The sequence below is a fragment of the Hippoglossus stenolepis genome, chromosome 9, assembly GCF_022539355.2.
Source record: "Hippoglossus stenolepis isolate QCI-W04-F060 chromosome 9, HSTE1.2, whole genome shotgun sequence".
Lineage (NCBI taxonomy): Eukaryota > Metazoa > Chordata > Actinopteri > Pleuronectiformes > Pleuronectidae > Hippoglossus > Hippoglossus stenolepis.
In genome coordinates, this window is record NC_061491.1 from 17,034,750 (window position 1) to 17,048,092 (window position 13,343).

The 13,343-nt window shown below is 41.1% G+C and overlaps 1 protein-coding gene across 1 annotated transcript in view; it reads left to right on the plus strand.

Annotated features, from left to right (window-relative positions):
* The window catches only part of stpg2 (sperm-tail PG-rich repeat containing 2), a 57,230-nt gene extending 44,526 nt beyond the window's left edge, over positions 1 to 12,704 (plus strand). Inside the window, exons 11-14 of the mRNA XM_035166408.2 lie at positions 368 to 533; positions 3,490 to 3,605; positions 11,415 to 11,596; positions 12,237 to 12,704. Coding sequence (XP_035022299.2) covers positions 368 to 533; positions 3,490 to 3,605; positions 11,415 to 11,564 — 432 coding nt within the window. The 3' untranslated portion in view covers positions 11,565 to 11,596; positions 12,237 to 12,704. The remainder of the gene's footprint in view (positions 1 to 367; positions 534 to 3,489; positions 3,606 to 11,414; positions 11,597 to 12,236) is intronic.
* The last annotated feature ends 639 nt before the right edge of the window (positions 12,705 to 13,343 follow it).

A 13,343-nucleotide genomic window follows, 5' to 3' on the forward strand; every position in this document is an offset into this window, starting at 1 on the left:
ATGCTCGCAAGACATTTGCTGGAGCCAGAGTCTGTACAGTTGCGATTGTGTTGTCCCGCTGATGCAGGTGCTTGACCAACCACGAGTTGTCAGTCTTTAATCGTGATGTTCAACCCTGTTTTTGACACATTTAAAACAAATTTTATCGGAAAAATGAACACATAGACAAACATCAGTGTGAGAAGAACAGCCTAAAACAGGAAAACAATTTGTGACTGAGGCCATGACCATAACCGCAGCCAGCAGTAATGACTCTGGTAATGTCCTGATTGTCCTGTTTTTCATCCAGCGCCATCAGAAGGTCCTGGTTTTAAGTAATCCAGGGAAACAGACTTTCTCAACGTTTTTTCCTCTTCTCTGCCTGTAGGATTCTCCTCCACCCAACAGCTACAATGTGAGTCAGACATTTGAGAAGTGTAATGGTCACTTATTCTCAGAACCCCGGGGTGAAGGAGCTAAGAAGCGACAGAGCTGCTTCCTCTCTTTCGCACCGCGCAGTGACGTCTTCCTACCATGTGACCCCAGCGTGCCAGGTATACAATCTATCTATCTATCTATCTATCTATCTATCTATCTATCTATCTATCTATCTATCTATCTATTGAACCATTTTTCTATCTAACCATCTGTCTATTCTTTTCAGTGCTGAACATTTGGCAACTGTACAGCTCCTCCCTTTCACCATCATGCAGTCCAATTAGCTCCATCTCTGTGGGCCTCTAACCTAATATTTACCTCAATTACACTCCCATTGAAAAATGTTGTTTCAAAATTGATAGATTCATGACTTACTTGGATAATTTATGACTAGCCCCATTTCACCAAGGGACTCAACCCACGAGGCACCCCAAACCGTTTAACCAAAATCCAATTTGCATATAAATAGATTTAGACTGTTTGCAGTAGTGTTTCTTCTTCATACACACATACATTTGGGCAGATATTCAGACACAGGCATATGGAGACTCATACAGACACACACACTTTCATATGTGCATACACACACACACATACCCATTCTTTAATTAGCATTTATGAATAGGTCTACAGTATATGTAACATTAGGGAACATTATATTCCTCATCAAGCTTTGTCCCGCACGATTACATTTCTGGAAATGGTCAGAATATTTAACTATGAAATATTTTGGTAACACCCACACAAACACACACACACACATACACACACACACACAGACACACAGACACACAAACAAATAAATGACAGTGTTACTCATAATGGTCTGTGACATTAGCAGATGTTAAAGGTTATATTAACGTGTGAGTTTTTGGGTGTTTGTGTGTAACTTATTCTCTGTTGTCATAAGACTGATTTCATTGGCTGTTGGTTCAAACAAGAACCTGCTGATGTATTAATTTAAACCCATGTTGGACGGATGATGGCGTCTTCTCTTTATCATCATTCTTAATGCACTTTATGAGATCCACAGCCCTGGGGTCCATTAATGCCTTTCGCAATCAATTGTAAAAGTTGTTTCCGTAAGCCCTGAAAAGTTTGGCAGATGAGGTTTCAAATAAAAAAGGATTATGGAAACATGTTGTGTAATAGTTAAAACCCCCGAGGCTTAGCTTTTTTATTTCCAGAACAGCTTTCTGCCTCTCAGAATTAAATTTTAATGTGTCTTCTTTAAATGGCAATAGATTTATAAAAGTTTTTTTTATTCTCAACAACAAGTATATGGGTTTGGCTTTTTTATTTTTTATTTATTATGAGTATTAGGGTCTGTGTGTAATAAGGTCTCAATGGGGGAACAGAAGCAGAGACACAAGATAAAATGAACACTATGATTTAATGTACAATTATCAAAAAGTGCTGTGAAAAGAGAACAAGCAGTGGAGTGCTGACCAATAACAGAAAAACTACCGTCAAACTTTAGGGAGTTTGTTTGGCTTTATCCAGATCAGTTTAACAAGGTCCAGGGGAAGTGTGGCAGAGGAGCTGGCTGAGGGTGGTGAAGAAGAGGAGGTAAGCTGGTGATCGTCGGTAGATGGGAAAAAGAAAAGTTCACTGCATTTATTTTATCCGTATTCGTGGAAGTCTTCTGAAAGCCTACAGATATGGATGAAACAAACGAAATGGAGCAGTACCAGCGGAAATCGTGGGGGGGGGGGGCAGTTTAGCCAATAGTTGAAGTGAGACAGGATTGGACCGGATGAAGACATTTCTACAGTGGCAGAACTTTGCGAGTTGCTAACAAACTACAGGCGTTTATATGATGTCATTTCTAAAGACACAAATTATCGGGAACTCTCAGACTCTGCGCTGCCCTCTTGTGGATGTATTGCTTGTCAACCTTGTCAACATAAAAGATGCATTGAAGTATATGTACAGTGACGGTTACACATTTGAAACTGACATATCTGTTTTGGAAAGAGGCTTCGAAATAGGACAGCCTGCTGTGACGCATTCCGTTTTCATATGCAGCCTCTGAGGGATGCGGACCCTAAATAGAGACACAGCGACTGTCAGTAGTGAAGCACAGAACAGGGACAGAGCAGAACACACACTGACAGGCAAAGGAACCAGGACCTAGTCAAAAAAAGTAGACTAAATGTCCATAATTGTAACAGTCAGTGCCTCTTTGTGTGTAATTGTCTCAGCATTGGTTTAAACGTGAGTACTATGCGTGAATGGAGCTCTGTACTCTTACTGCTTGTATGTTCGTCTCAGTATATTCACAACATGGAGTGTAGAAAAGATATTGAAAACCCTTGCAGAGCTTTTGGTTGCACTGTGTCTTGTCTGTGCTACATCCGAGTTCAAACGGTTCAGTCATCTGCCGCGGCTTTGATCACAGTGCAGAGACTTACAGTTACATGACTCTGCAGCTCGTGATAAAAAGCCCTGACGGGTCCATACTGTACTGCTGTAACGTTTTACTGCGGCACACGTGAACGAGAGAAAAGGAAAGTCGTGTGGAAAGGTGGCTTTTTGCATTAGATTGAGAAAAACGTGATTATAAAACTTAATATGAACCTTGAACGAAGTGAGAAGGAAGAGGTTCGGCAGATCTTAATGAAGTGCCGGATTCAAATTAACAACCCTTGTACATTATCTGCCACAGCAGCTTTGCTATAGACCTTGCAGCGTTGCCGAGAGCAATATGAGAATCATTACACCTCTAATAAATACATGTGGTGTAAAGTCTGTATTTGAATAAAATGCAGAACTTTGAAAAAGAAGAAACTTTCAAACAGATAAATTTGAGATGGATTAAGGGGTCATGAAAATAATATATGACCCAACTCATCCTGCATTACTTTGTGTTCTTGTGATTGAACACCATTCTTTCCTGTCTCTGTTAAAGTAATATGGAATTAATTATTCAAAGTGTCTTTGCCTGAATGTGTGTGTGTGTGGTGTGTGTGTGTGTGTGTGTGTGTGTGTGTGTGTGTGTGTGTGTGTGTGTGTGTGTGTGTGTGTGTGTGTGTGTGTGTGTGTGTGTGTATGTGTGTGTGTGTTCATCAGGCCCTGGCCAGTACGACCCCAGTGTGAAATCCTTCCCTCAAATGGCTCTGATCTCCTCCAAAGAGGATCGATTCAAGGTCTCCATGAACACCAACCCTGGACCTGGAACTTATCAGGTAAAGATGCTTTTAAAATATTTAAAGTTACTTTTTATTCTTGGAAAAGAAAGGAAAAGAAATTCTCACTTCCCCCCACTACCCATTCTTCATGAGTCCAACATTACGAACTATCATGTGCAATGACAGAATCAGGGCCGTACTTTAACATACTATGCTTTAAATTCATCGTAGCATATATTTATATTGGATCAAAAAACCCTGGGAATGTGTGTGTGTGTGATTGTGTGTGTGTGTGCATGAGTCGCTGTATGTTTGACATCTTATGTTATAAACCTCTGACAATAAAAATCTCATATTTCACTCTGTGACCTTGAGCTGTGCAGAAGAAAAACAAACCTCACTAAGTTTCTGTGGTTTCACTCAGTCTGCGATTCTCCACCAACGCAACTCGAGGCTGACTGATGTGGCCTCCTGCTCAAGGCAGCGTTTCACTTTGTGGGCGAATTGGTTCCTAATTGACCTGCCTGATTGAACTGACACAGGGAAAAGGGAGGGCCGTTTTATTAAGTGTAATGTTGGTTAATGCAGCCACCTCAGACTGCTGACAGAGATAAATGCACTTTATGGATGAAGCATTTTACCGATGTAATGAAACCAAACCAGAACCTAATCTGTCTCTGCTGCGTTCCTGGGTGTTTTAATAGGAATTACCGCCGGGGGTTAACAGCTGCTGGTGAATGTGTGTGTGAGAGATGATTGAGAGAGCTAATGTTGCTTCCAGTCCCAGCTGACTTTGACTGGTGAACATCAAAGACAAAACCGCAGAGTTTGATTTAAACCTCGTTCATCGTCATGTTCATGTCCATGGGTGTAATGTTATCATACGGCTCTTTCTTCTCTTTTTCTCTGTCTGCCTGTCTCCCACTCTGTCTGCTGTCTCTCTGTGGATTAATCTCCTCAACTTCTCTCCTCTCTCCTTCTCCTCCACACTTCACCATCTCTGTCTCTCTTCAGGCTGCATTTGCCAGTTTCCACCTCTTTATCAGTCTCCTGCTAATAATACAGCAAAAAGTCTTCCTCTGTCCGGGTTCTCGAATTCTAATTATTGGGCTGATTACCTCCGAGGAGGTCATAGGTTTTCATTGCTGTTTGTCTGATAGCAGGATTACACAAAACCTACTGGACTGATTTTATTGAAACGTGTTGGGGGGTATGGGCTAAGGAAGAACCCATTAAGGTTTGGAGAAGATTCGACTTCAGGGACAGATGCATGAATTGTTTTTCTCTTTCTTTAACATTGCGAGATAGCTGTGAGAGATGAATGTGCTCTTAGAGTTTCCTTCTAGTTGCCCTCGTCAAGGAGGTTATCTAGAAGAATGAAAGTCAGATTCTTAAATGAGAGAACTGCTTTGAATGCCACTTGCAAATATGTGCACAACTGCAGCTGAAACTATTGAGGTCTGACTGTCTGCGCAGATGGTTAACATCCATTAACGACTTAATGGATGTTAGGGCGAGTGAGTGCGCGGCAAATAGCGCTCTACTGTCTTGTTCTTTTATCCCGAGGTATGAGAAGAGTCCGTCTTGGTTTGGTTCAAAAGGTATTTATTTAGAAGCAATGAAAAGCTACAACATAGCTATGGGCACTCAACGTACAGCCCCGGCCGTCTAATAGCATGGGTAGTCTAGAGTCGCGCCGAACGGACGGCGGGTGCAATATTTATAATAGTAGGTAGAACTTCATTGGTCAATAATGAGGGGGAGTCACCGTGGCTAGTGCACAGGCTGGTCCCAGCCTCTAGGCACTGGAATCCGCCAATGATGAGGAGCCGCTCCCAGTTTCGCCCCTCCTCTGACCGTTGCTGGGCAAATCTTCACATTTCTGACAGTTTGGTTTGGTGCTTTAAAACAAGCCTTGAATCGGCTGACGGCTTGTGAGTCTTCAGCATGGCATGCGCATTTCCTATCTGTCCTTCAGACCCTAGTGGCAGCTGCTTGAATTCTTTCTAAGGGTATGTCACAGTTTCTTAAGAAAACAGTGCATTCATGTATGTGTTTGAATAAAGCTAATGGAGTTTAGGCTGTAATATAGTAAGTTAGGTATGAGAACAAGTTAAAGTACAGTGTATTGTATGCCACAGATGTACAGTCTTCTCAAACAGGCATTATCAGACAGGTGCGAGACTGAACTGCGATGTGACGCACACACACCAACCAACTTCAACATTAAAACCAGCCAGCAACGGCTACTAACAGTCACTATGTGAAGGCCACACATTCTCCCACATATTCAGCCCAAACTGCCCCTGCCCCCACCCCTGTCTAACCTACTGCATTTGTTTAGAGTTTAGTTTCATTGCCATCTTCACAGACACACACACAAAGAAAAACATCGATTTTAGTCTTAACACTACACAGTTCGAGATCTCTTATGTCACAATGAGAAATGTCAAAGATTTTTTCATTATGAAACTGTAGCAGCACAAATTAGAATGCTGGTGGGCCGACACTGTCCAAAACATGGTGTACACAGCTTTGACATGGTGAGATAGGGCATTAATATAGGCAGAGTTTTCTCTCTCAGAGCCCCCTTCTACTTTGTTGTGATTTTAAAAATAATTTTTATTTTCTTAATTCTTAATTTACCCTTTTAAACCTTTTTTCAGCTGTAACTACCATCACTGTGTGGCTACAATGATGTGGATTCTGTGTGGACAGTTTGGATGTTTTAAACAGTTTAGATGAACCGGGGGCCTTGGAGCTAGGACATACTGTTCAGTCTATGTGGAATGAATTCATGATGCATCCATTATATTTGTTAGACCACAAGAAAAAACACAATTCATTTTGGTGAGAGACAAGAAAAAAAGTATATATGCTCCATTTCAATTGACTAGGTTTAAATACAGAGCCACAGCTCACTGCAAGTTCACCTCCTCTTACGAGGTTCAGCAGACAGAACCCATCCAGGTTTGTCTCTGCAGAATCTGCAGGTTTGTGCTGTCAATGTGTCTCTCTGTCTAATTTCGCACTTTTGTCTCCTTTCCTATGCAAATTGTAGCATCAGCTGGCAAAGCTTACTGTGACCTGGTTTCCCATTTCAGTGCAAAAGCATGTGAGAATTCATGTTCTCACAGGATTTGATTGCTTGAATATGATTAAACGCTACTGGTCAGCGGGTAGCTGGTTGATGAATACGCATATAGTGACTATGAGGCATGAACAAAGCAAATCACTTCATTGTTCTGCCTGAACTAAAGCTCTCCTCCATTCCAGTTCATCAGGTTTCAGTACTGAGACACAGCTCACCTGAAATTCACCTCACTCGTAGCTCACTCTCCTCTGCCGAGCTTAGAGTCCTTGATGCCTGCATCTCTCCTGCCACCTGCTCATCTGAATTTTCCACTTTTCTTATTACTTTTTGTCTTTGTAAAATTCATTATGAATCACTTTTTGATAGATTTATGTATAAATGTACAGTATCTGTGGGAATACTTAGTAAAACTGTTGAAGTGTCTAATGTGATCCTCTCTGCTCCTCTTCTCGTTCAGGGTATCTGAAGTTTAAAATGTGTTCCACTAAGGCATTCAATTAAAAGTGAAATCCTCCACTTTCACTCACCAAGTGTTTGTCTGCAGCCACTTTAGTCAAACCAGAGCGTGGAGCTAATGTTAGGAGGTAATTGGCTTTGGTTTGTTTAGATAAAACTCTACAACAGTGAAGTTGGATGATTTGATCATCAACATTTCAACAAGCTGGTGTTAGCATGTTACTACTAGCATACACACACAATTTTACTTTTACACCTTCTGGTATTTTATTTCAACCATTATATGTCTTGGCTGAAGCCCAGCATCACGTTGTGTGACCCCTGCACATCGGTCTGAACAAATGTTCAGACCGATGCTTTGCACTGTGAGGGAAACGTCTCGTATCTCAGTTTAGCTTCAGGAGAATCTGTTCTTGTTTTTCTTGTTTTTTTTTTTGTCGAATGCATGTCTTTGCTTGCGTCGCAGTAATTAGCTACGTGACTGTGAATCCATATGACACCAGAGGCCGTACAGATTTAAAAATGGTGGTGGAGGTGGTGCAGAGAGAGCGAGACCGAGGCGAGAGCGGAAGACAAGCAGGCAGAGAGGATGGGATGCTAGTGACATGAGAGAGGCAGGAAGGTATAGAGACGAGGAGCATGGGGTGAGACAGCGACGGAAAAAGTGGTGGAAAAGCGCCGGGGAAGAGAAGCATAGAGACAGACAGCAGCAAATTGAGCAGCTGAAGAGGGTAGTTAAATTCAACAGCAGAAAATGTGTTCTGAGGGCGTGCAACTGAAGCAGACGGTAGCTATTCCAGCATCAGTGTGTCCAAGTGCGTCCATTCATACATGTGTGTAATGTTACAAGACTGTCTGCTTGAGTGGCATTAGGCCACGGCGAGGGCTCATTTAGTTTCCCCATTAAATGCACCATATGAGCCACCCACTTGTGGAGAGTACAGGCCTGATTACCTTCCCCTCACACACAACTCGGTTCTTATTGGTCGAGCTTCATTTAACAAAGAGGAGGGTGGAGGGTGCACGGGAAATATAAAAAGACCCAGCGAGCAGATGTCAAGCTAGAAACAAATATTAATTAAGAGCTGTGATCTTTGCCTGTATGTAAACCTGCCAAGTGCAAAGAACAGGAAGCCAAGAAAAGAGAGACGCTGGAGTTCATTTGATCTTCATCGTGAGTCAGAGCAGAAGTTTTCCTTAACACAGCTGACATTTCTTCAAACACTCCTCACGGTGTGTTGTTTATGTTGCTACATGTACGTACTTAGAGTGAGAGTTTGAATTTTTTTAGCTTTTAATGCGTAAGTGTGAAGCTCTGGCACCTGATACCCTCTCATTATGTTTCCATCATTTTTCTGATAGAAACAGTTGTTTTTCCTCTTGATGTGTTTGTTAGGTTATGTTTTCACCACCGCATGTTTGTTTGTGAACAGGATTACGGAAAAACAACTGGATGGTTTATCACGAAACTTGGTGGAAGGATGCGGTATTGCTCATTGAAGAACCCTTTAAAGTTTGGTGTGGAAAAAATGAGGCATTGTTTATTTTTATCAGTGTTTGCAATTTGGTCCAGATCCAAATAAAATCTGGATTTAGTGAAGTCATGTGAAGTTTGAGTTTGTGTGTGTATGTTTGTGTTTTCCCAGTCCAAATAATTGTTAGTGTTGGATGGTTAAGTATCAGCATAATTTGTATTGTGAATACATTGTCATTCATTAGAAGGTGGGCATGAGGCTGTGACAGTCGTAGTTTCACTCTTCTTCCTCTCGGGAGTCAGTGACAGTTTGGGAAACGTGTGGTGTTTTCCTCAGAGGAAACATATTACAGTAGTAGATCTCTGCACAGATCATTCATTCATCCCCTCCTCCACACACACACTCACACAAACGCAGTGACATCAGACACATCTGCAAACACAAACTGGGTAAAAAACAACATCATTTGGCTTTGACAAACACAAATGAAGAACGTGATGATTTTCATATAAAGCAGGGAAGTGAGACACGTTCAGGACGGAAGAGAAGAGGTGTGTCATCACCCTCCTCCAATCAACATTAGCTTCTTTTCATGACTACAAGCTTTTCCTTGTAGATGTAGCAGATAAGAAAGTACTTCATAGAAATTGGTCTTATTTTTTGTTTTGGAAAGCACAATCTGGACTTGTGTCCATGGGGAATCTGCCAATGTCTCCATGCACCTACAGAGAATCAGCGTCCTCTTTTTTGCTGACATGTGGACATATGGATGCAGCCTGTGTTGCTTTTCTCTGTGTGTCATCCACTGTATGTGTGTTGTGGGAAACACTTTGCTCTTGTGTGCACACTTCTCACATCCACGCACATAACCGACTAACACCATCACCATTCCTTCTTCCCTCCTTGACCTAGTGAAACATCTCATAATCTCCCCCCATCATTGCCATGCCGATGGTGTTGTCACTTCCAAGGGCTCTTCCTCATCTCCCTGACCTCGCGGGCAACCCTAAAGGTGACCTGGAGTTGACCCGCAACCCTTTTCCCATGAGGATCAATAGTGAGATCTGAGCGGCCCCGCCAATGTGCCTAAATCCTCCTGTGGCACCTCCGGCATACTGATGTGTGTGTGTTTGCAGGGAGGTGAGGGAGAGAAAGAAAGAGAGAGCGAGCTCTGATAGTAGAGAAAGAGGTTGAGTCCTCAGGCAGAACCTGGGTGGGAGAATGGGTGGATAAAATGAGTGCATAAAGCTTATATATTCATGTTTGTCCCCATCTCTCTGTGTGTGCGGGAGAGAATTGCTTTTGTTTTTGACGTTCTTTTGACGAGGTGATCCGAAGGTCAGACTTTCCTATGTGTTGTTGTCTTTAAGTAAGAGCTGACAGACTCATCATTTGTATTTGTTGCTGTGTGTTTGTTACATATTTTTGAATTCAACCTCAATGACCAGTTTCTCTTGAAGAATAGCCGAGAGAGTTAAGCCCTGCTGATCATGAGGTGATTGTTGTTTTTATATTCTCAACATTTATTTCTTCATTTTGGGAGTTTGGGGTTTGATTCATGTCTAAAGCTAAGGTTGTAATGCAATTTATTTAATAAAGATTATTTCCACGTACACTACAATCAGGACCAAGAGCTAAGCAAGGGCAGTTAAAAAAGACTGGCTGACCTGTTTGTTTGTTGATTATTTTTCACATACTTGCTGTGTACCATGTGTGTGCTATGCAAATTACTGGCGTATTCCACTAGAGGGCACACCACAGAACTCAGACCTTATAGAACCTCTCGATTTACATTTTATATATTTTTTTAATTGTTGGACATTATCCATTCCTTCTGACATCACTGCAGAATGGCACAATCATGGCACAATCATAGATGATAACTGAGGCCTTTAAATCAACAATGTTGTGTCAATGGCAAGTATCTGCCCCTAGTGTTCCTGTGCGTATTGCATCTGCGGACATGGAGCAGTACGTTCTGAGAATGTGCATCATTGACAGGATACGTACGCATGATTCAAATAAAACAGCTCTGCATGTTAGTGAGGACACAGACGAGGTTATGGTTTCAACCCTTTTTTTCCCCAAAATTTCTAATTTATTGTGTGACACTGCAATAAATCTGCTTAACACATTGGATGAACAACTTAAGTGAAATACAGGCAGACACTGCTGAGGTGGAGCTCCACCTGTTGTGAAAGATGAGTCATGGACATGCATGATGGAATTGTAAATGGAATGTAACTATAAAACGAATTCCACACCTGCCTGACCTCCAGAGAATCTCCGTTTTTTAAGAAAGTTCTGTGTTTTTGAGACTTGCACATTTCTTGGAGGACACTGTTAAACCGTTTCACATGAGTTTGTCACCTTTAGTCGGCAGGTTCACGGACTATCAAGGAATTCGGTTTATGTGAAGTTTTATCAGTGTTAAATGCAGTAAAAAAAAAGCTAAGTAATTGGAGGAAAATGCCAAGAATTGTTGATGACTCCTGTTTTAAAGTCACAGGACATCCACTCATCTCATTTATTCATACTTTAGTCTTTTGTCTTCATTGCTGAGTTTGTTCTGTTCAACAACAGTGTGTTTACTTGGTTTTGCAATTGTAAACTTATATTTTTACTTTCATAACAAATTTCAGTGTAACATCATCTTTGATGAATGAATTTTAAGGCAGGAAGGCATTTGTGTTTATATGTGAACTTCTACCAGTATCTGTAGAGTTGTTCTCCTCTGTTTTGTGTGTTTGTGTGTGTGTGTGTGTGTATTTCCATATAAAACATACTGTATGGCTGTTACTGTATAATCTGTAGTTGACTCTTGTGTTTGTGTGCCTGCAGTTGAGTTCAGGCATCATGAACACGGTGCTGAAGGGCACCTTCAACGTAACGCTCGACAACCCTCTGGGCCCCCACTGCTCCCGCAGTGCGGCCCCTGACCCTTTAAGGGCCCACAAGACCATTAACTCCGTCACCAGGAGCACTTCTTAGAGACGCTGGGGGTCAAACCTCAGAAGTGAAAGGTGAGGAGGGTAAAAGATCAATCTCAAGGTCACCAGTTCAGATTCTGCTAAAAGAGGAGTTATCATGAATATTTATGGTTATATCCATTTCTGTTGAGTATATATTGGATGATGAAGTGGCCTTTTTTTTTAATTATTGACTTGTATCTGATAATTAAATAAACAGAAAGGTGCTAATCTATATATAGACATTGCAATAGTCTATTATAGAGCATTGCACTTCAAAATAAAGCTTCTTTAAAACTGTTTTTATATGAATTGTAAAAATCATCACTGAAGCATTAAGGAGCTTGTTAAAGTGTCTTTCTGTTGTTATTTCTACTCCCTGCCACTTTTTGAAAGCTCACTTAAACAGTCTATCCAATATCTGTTTGTTTTGCTGGCTGCACGTGTGTGTGTGTATGTGTGCGTCTAAGCCCAAAAATTGCTATCGAATAACAGCGCACAATAAATCCCCCGAGCTGTTGTTTTGTTAACAGTCTTCAGTTTTTCAAGTGTTGGAAATTGCCCTCACAGTTAATTTCACAGTGAATTTAGTCATTAGAGCAGCTAATAACTTGTGACTATGTGACTTAAACCTCAAATGTATCTGAGCAAAATGCTGAGTGATTAGCTCATTTTCTCTCTTTTATTGTTTCAGGCGGCACTTTGGAGGAAGAGGACTGTTCTTTAATCAATATTGCAGAGTGAAGTGGCTACAGTGGACCCTGCGTCTACAACTGGTGCTTTCCTGGTCCTTTACTGTTGCTAATGACAACCTTGGCACAGCTTCTGTATACACCACTTCACCATAATCAATAACAATTAAAAAGCTATTAATATGAATATTGCCTTAGGTCCTTTGAAAGCATGTTACTGTTGAAAAGGACAACTCCTAAAAAGGACATCTTGACCATATGGCACTTTAGTTTCCTATAATATCCAGTATTGCTCACTTTTAAGGCCATAAAAACACCGAAATACCTTTCAGACTTAGTTACCTGGTACGTGCACCACTTGACCGCTAAGATCCACGCATGGAGGCCTGCTGGTTACCTCCCGGTCTCACCTTGTAACAAAGGGTAACTGAGCCTTTGCTTTCAGAGCCGTCACATTGAACTCACCAATTCTCCAGCTTCTGTTATTTGTATGATAGCTTTTACAAGTGATGGACATTGGCTCTTATTTACACTAATCCTAATTATTTATCTTTATAATTCTATCTATTTTATTCTATATTTTTTTTGCTCATGTTCCATTATTTTAGTCTCATTGTTTCCTCCTTGTAAAGCACTTTGTAAATTTGTCAGAAACGATGGGAGGATTTTGCTTTCTAAATTTTACTAATTAATTTAACTAATTGCACGTCTTTAACTCAACTCACACATTCTGCTGTTTAACTTCCTGTGGCCGAGATTGTCGGAAGTCATGTTTTATTTAATGACAATAAACCAGCACATGATACAGTTATAGAGAAAATGCTATCAGTATTTCTAAAGATTCATAGCCATACATTATTTCTCAGCATGCATCAATCATTATGTATGTTTGTGCTGACCACCAGAGGGACAGGTGTGAAAGTCATAACGAAGACTCATAACTCATTAAGCAAATTAGCTTAAAGTAGCATCCAAATAGACATGATGTACAACATACAGCAACACACATACAACAGACATGTGGAAGTACATGGGGGGTTATGTCATGTCCTGCCTCCTGCACCCCTGTCGCCACCCCTCATCTGAATGTTCCGGACATTTTCCTTTGT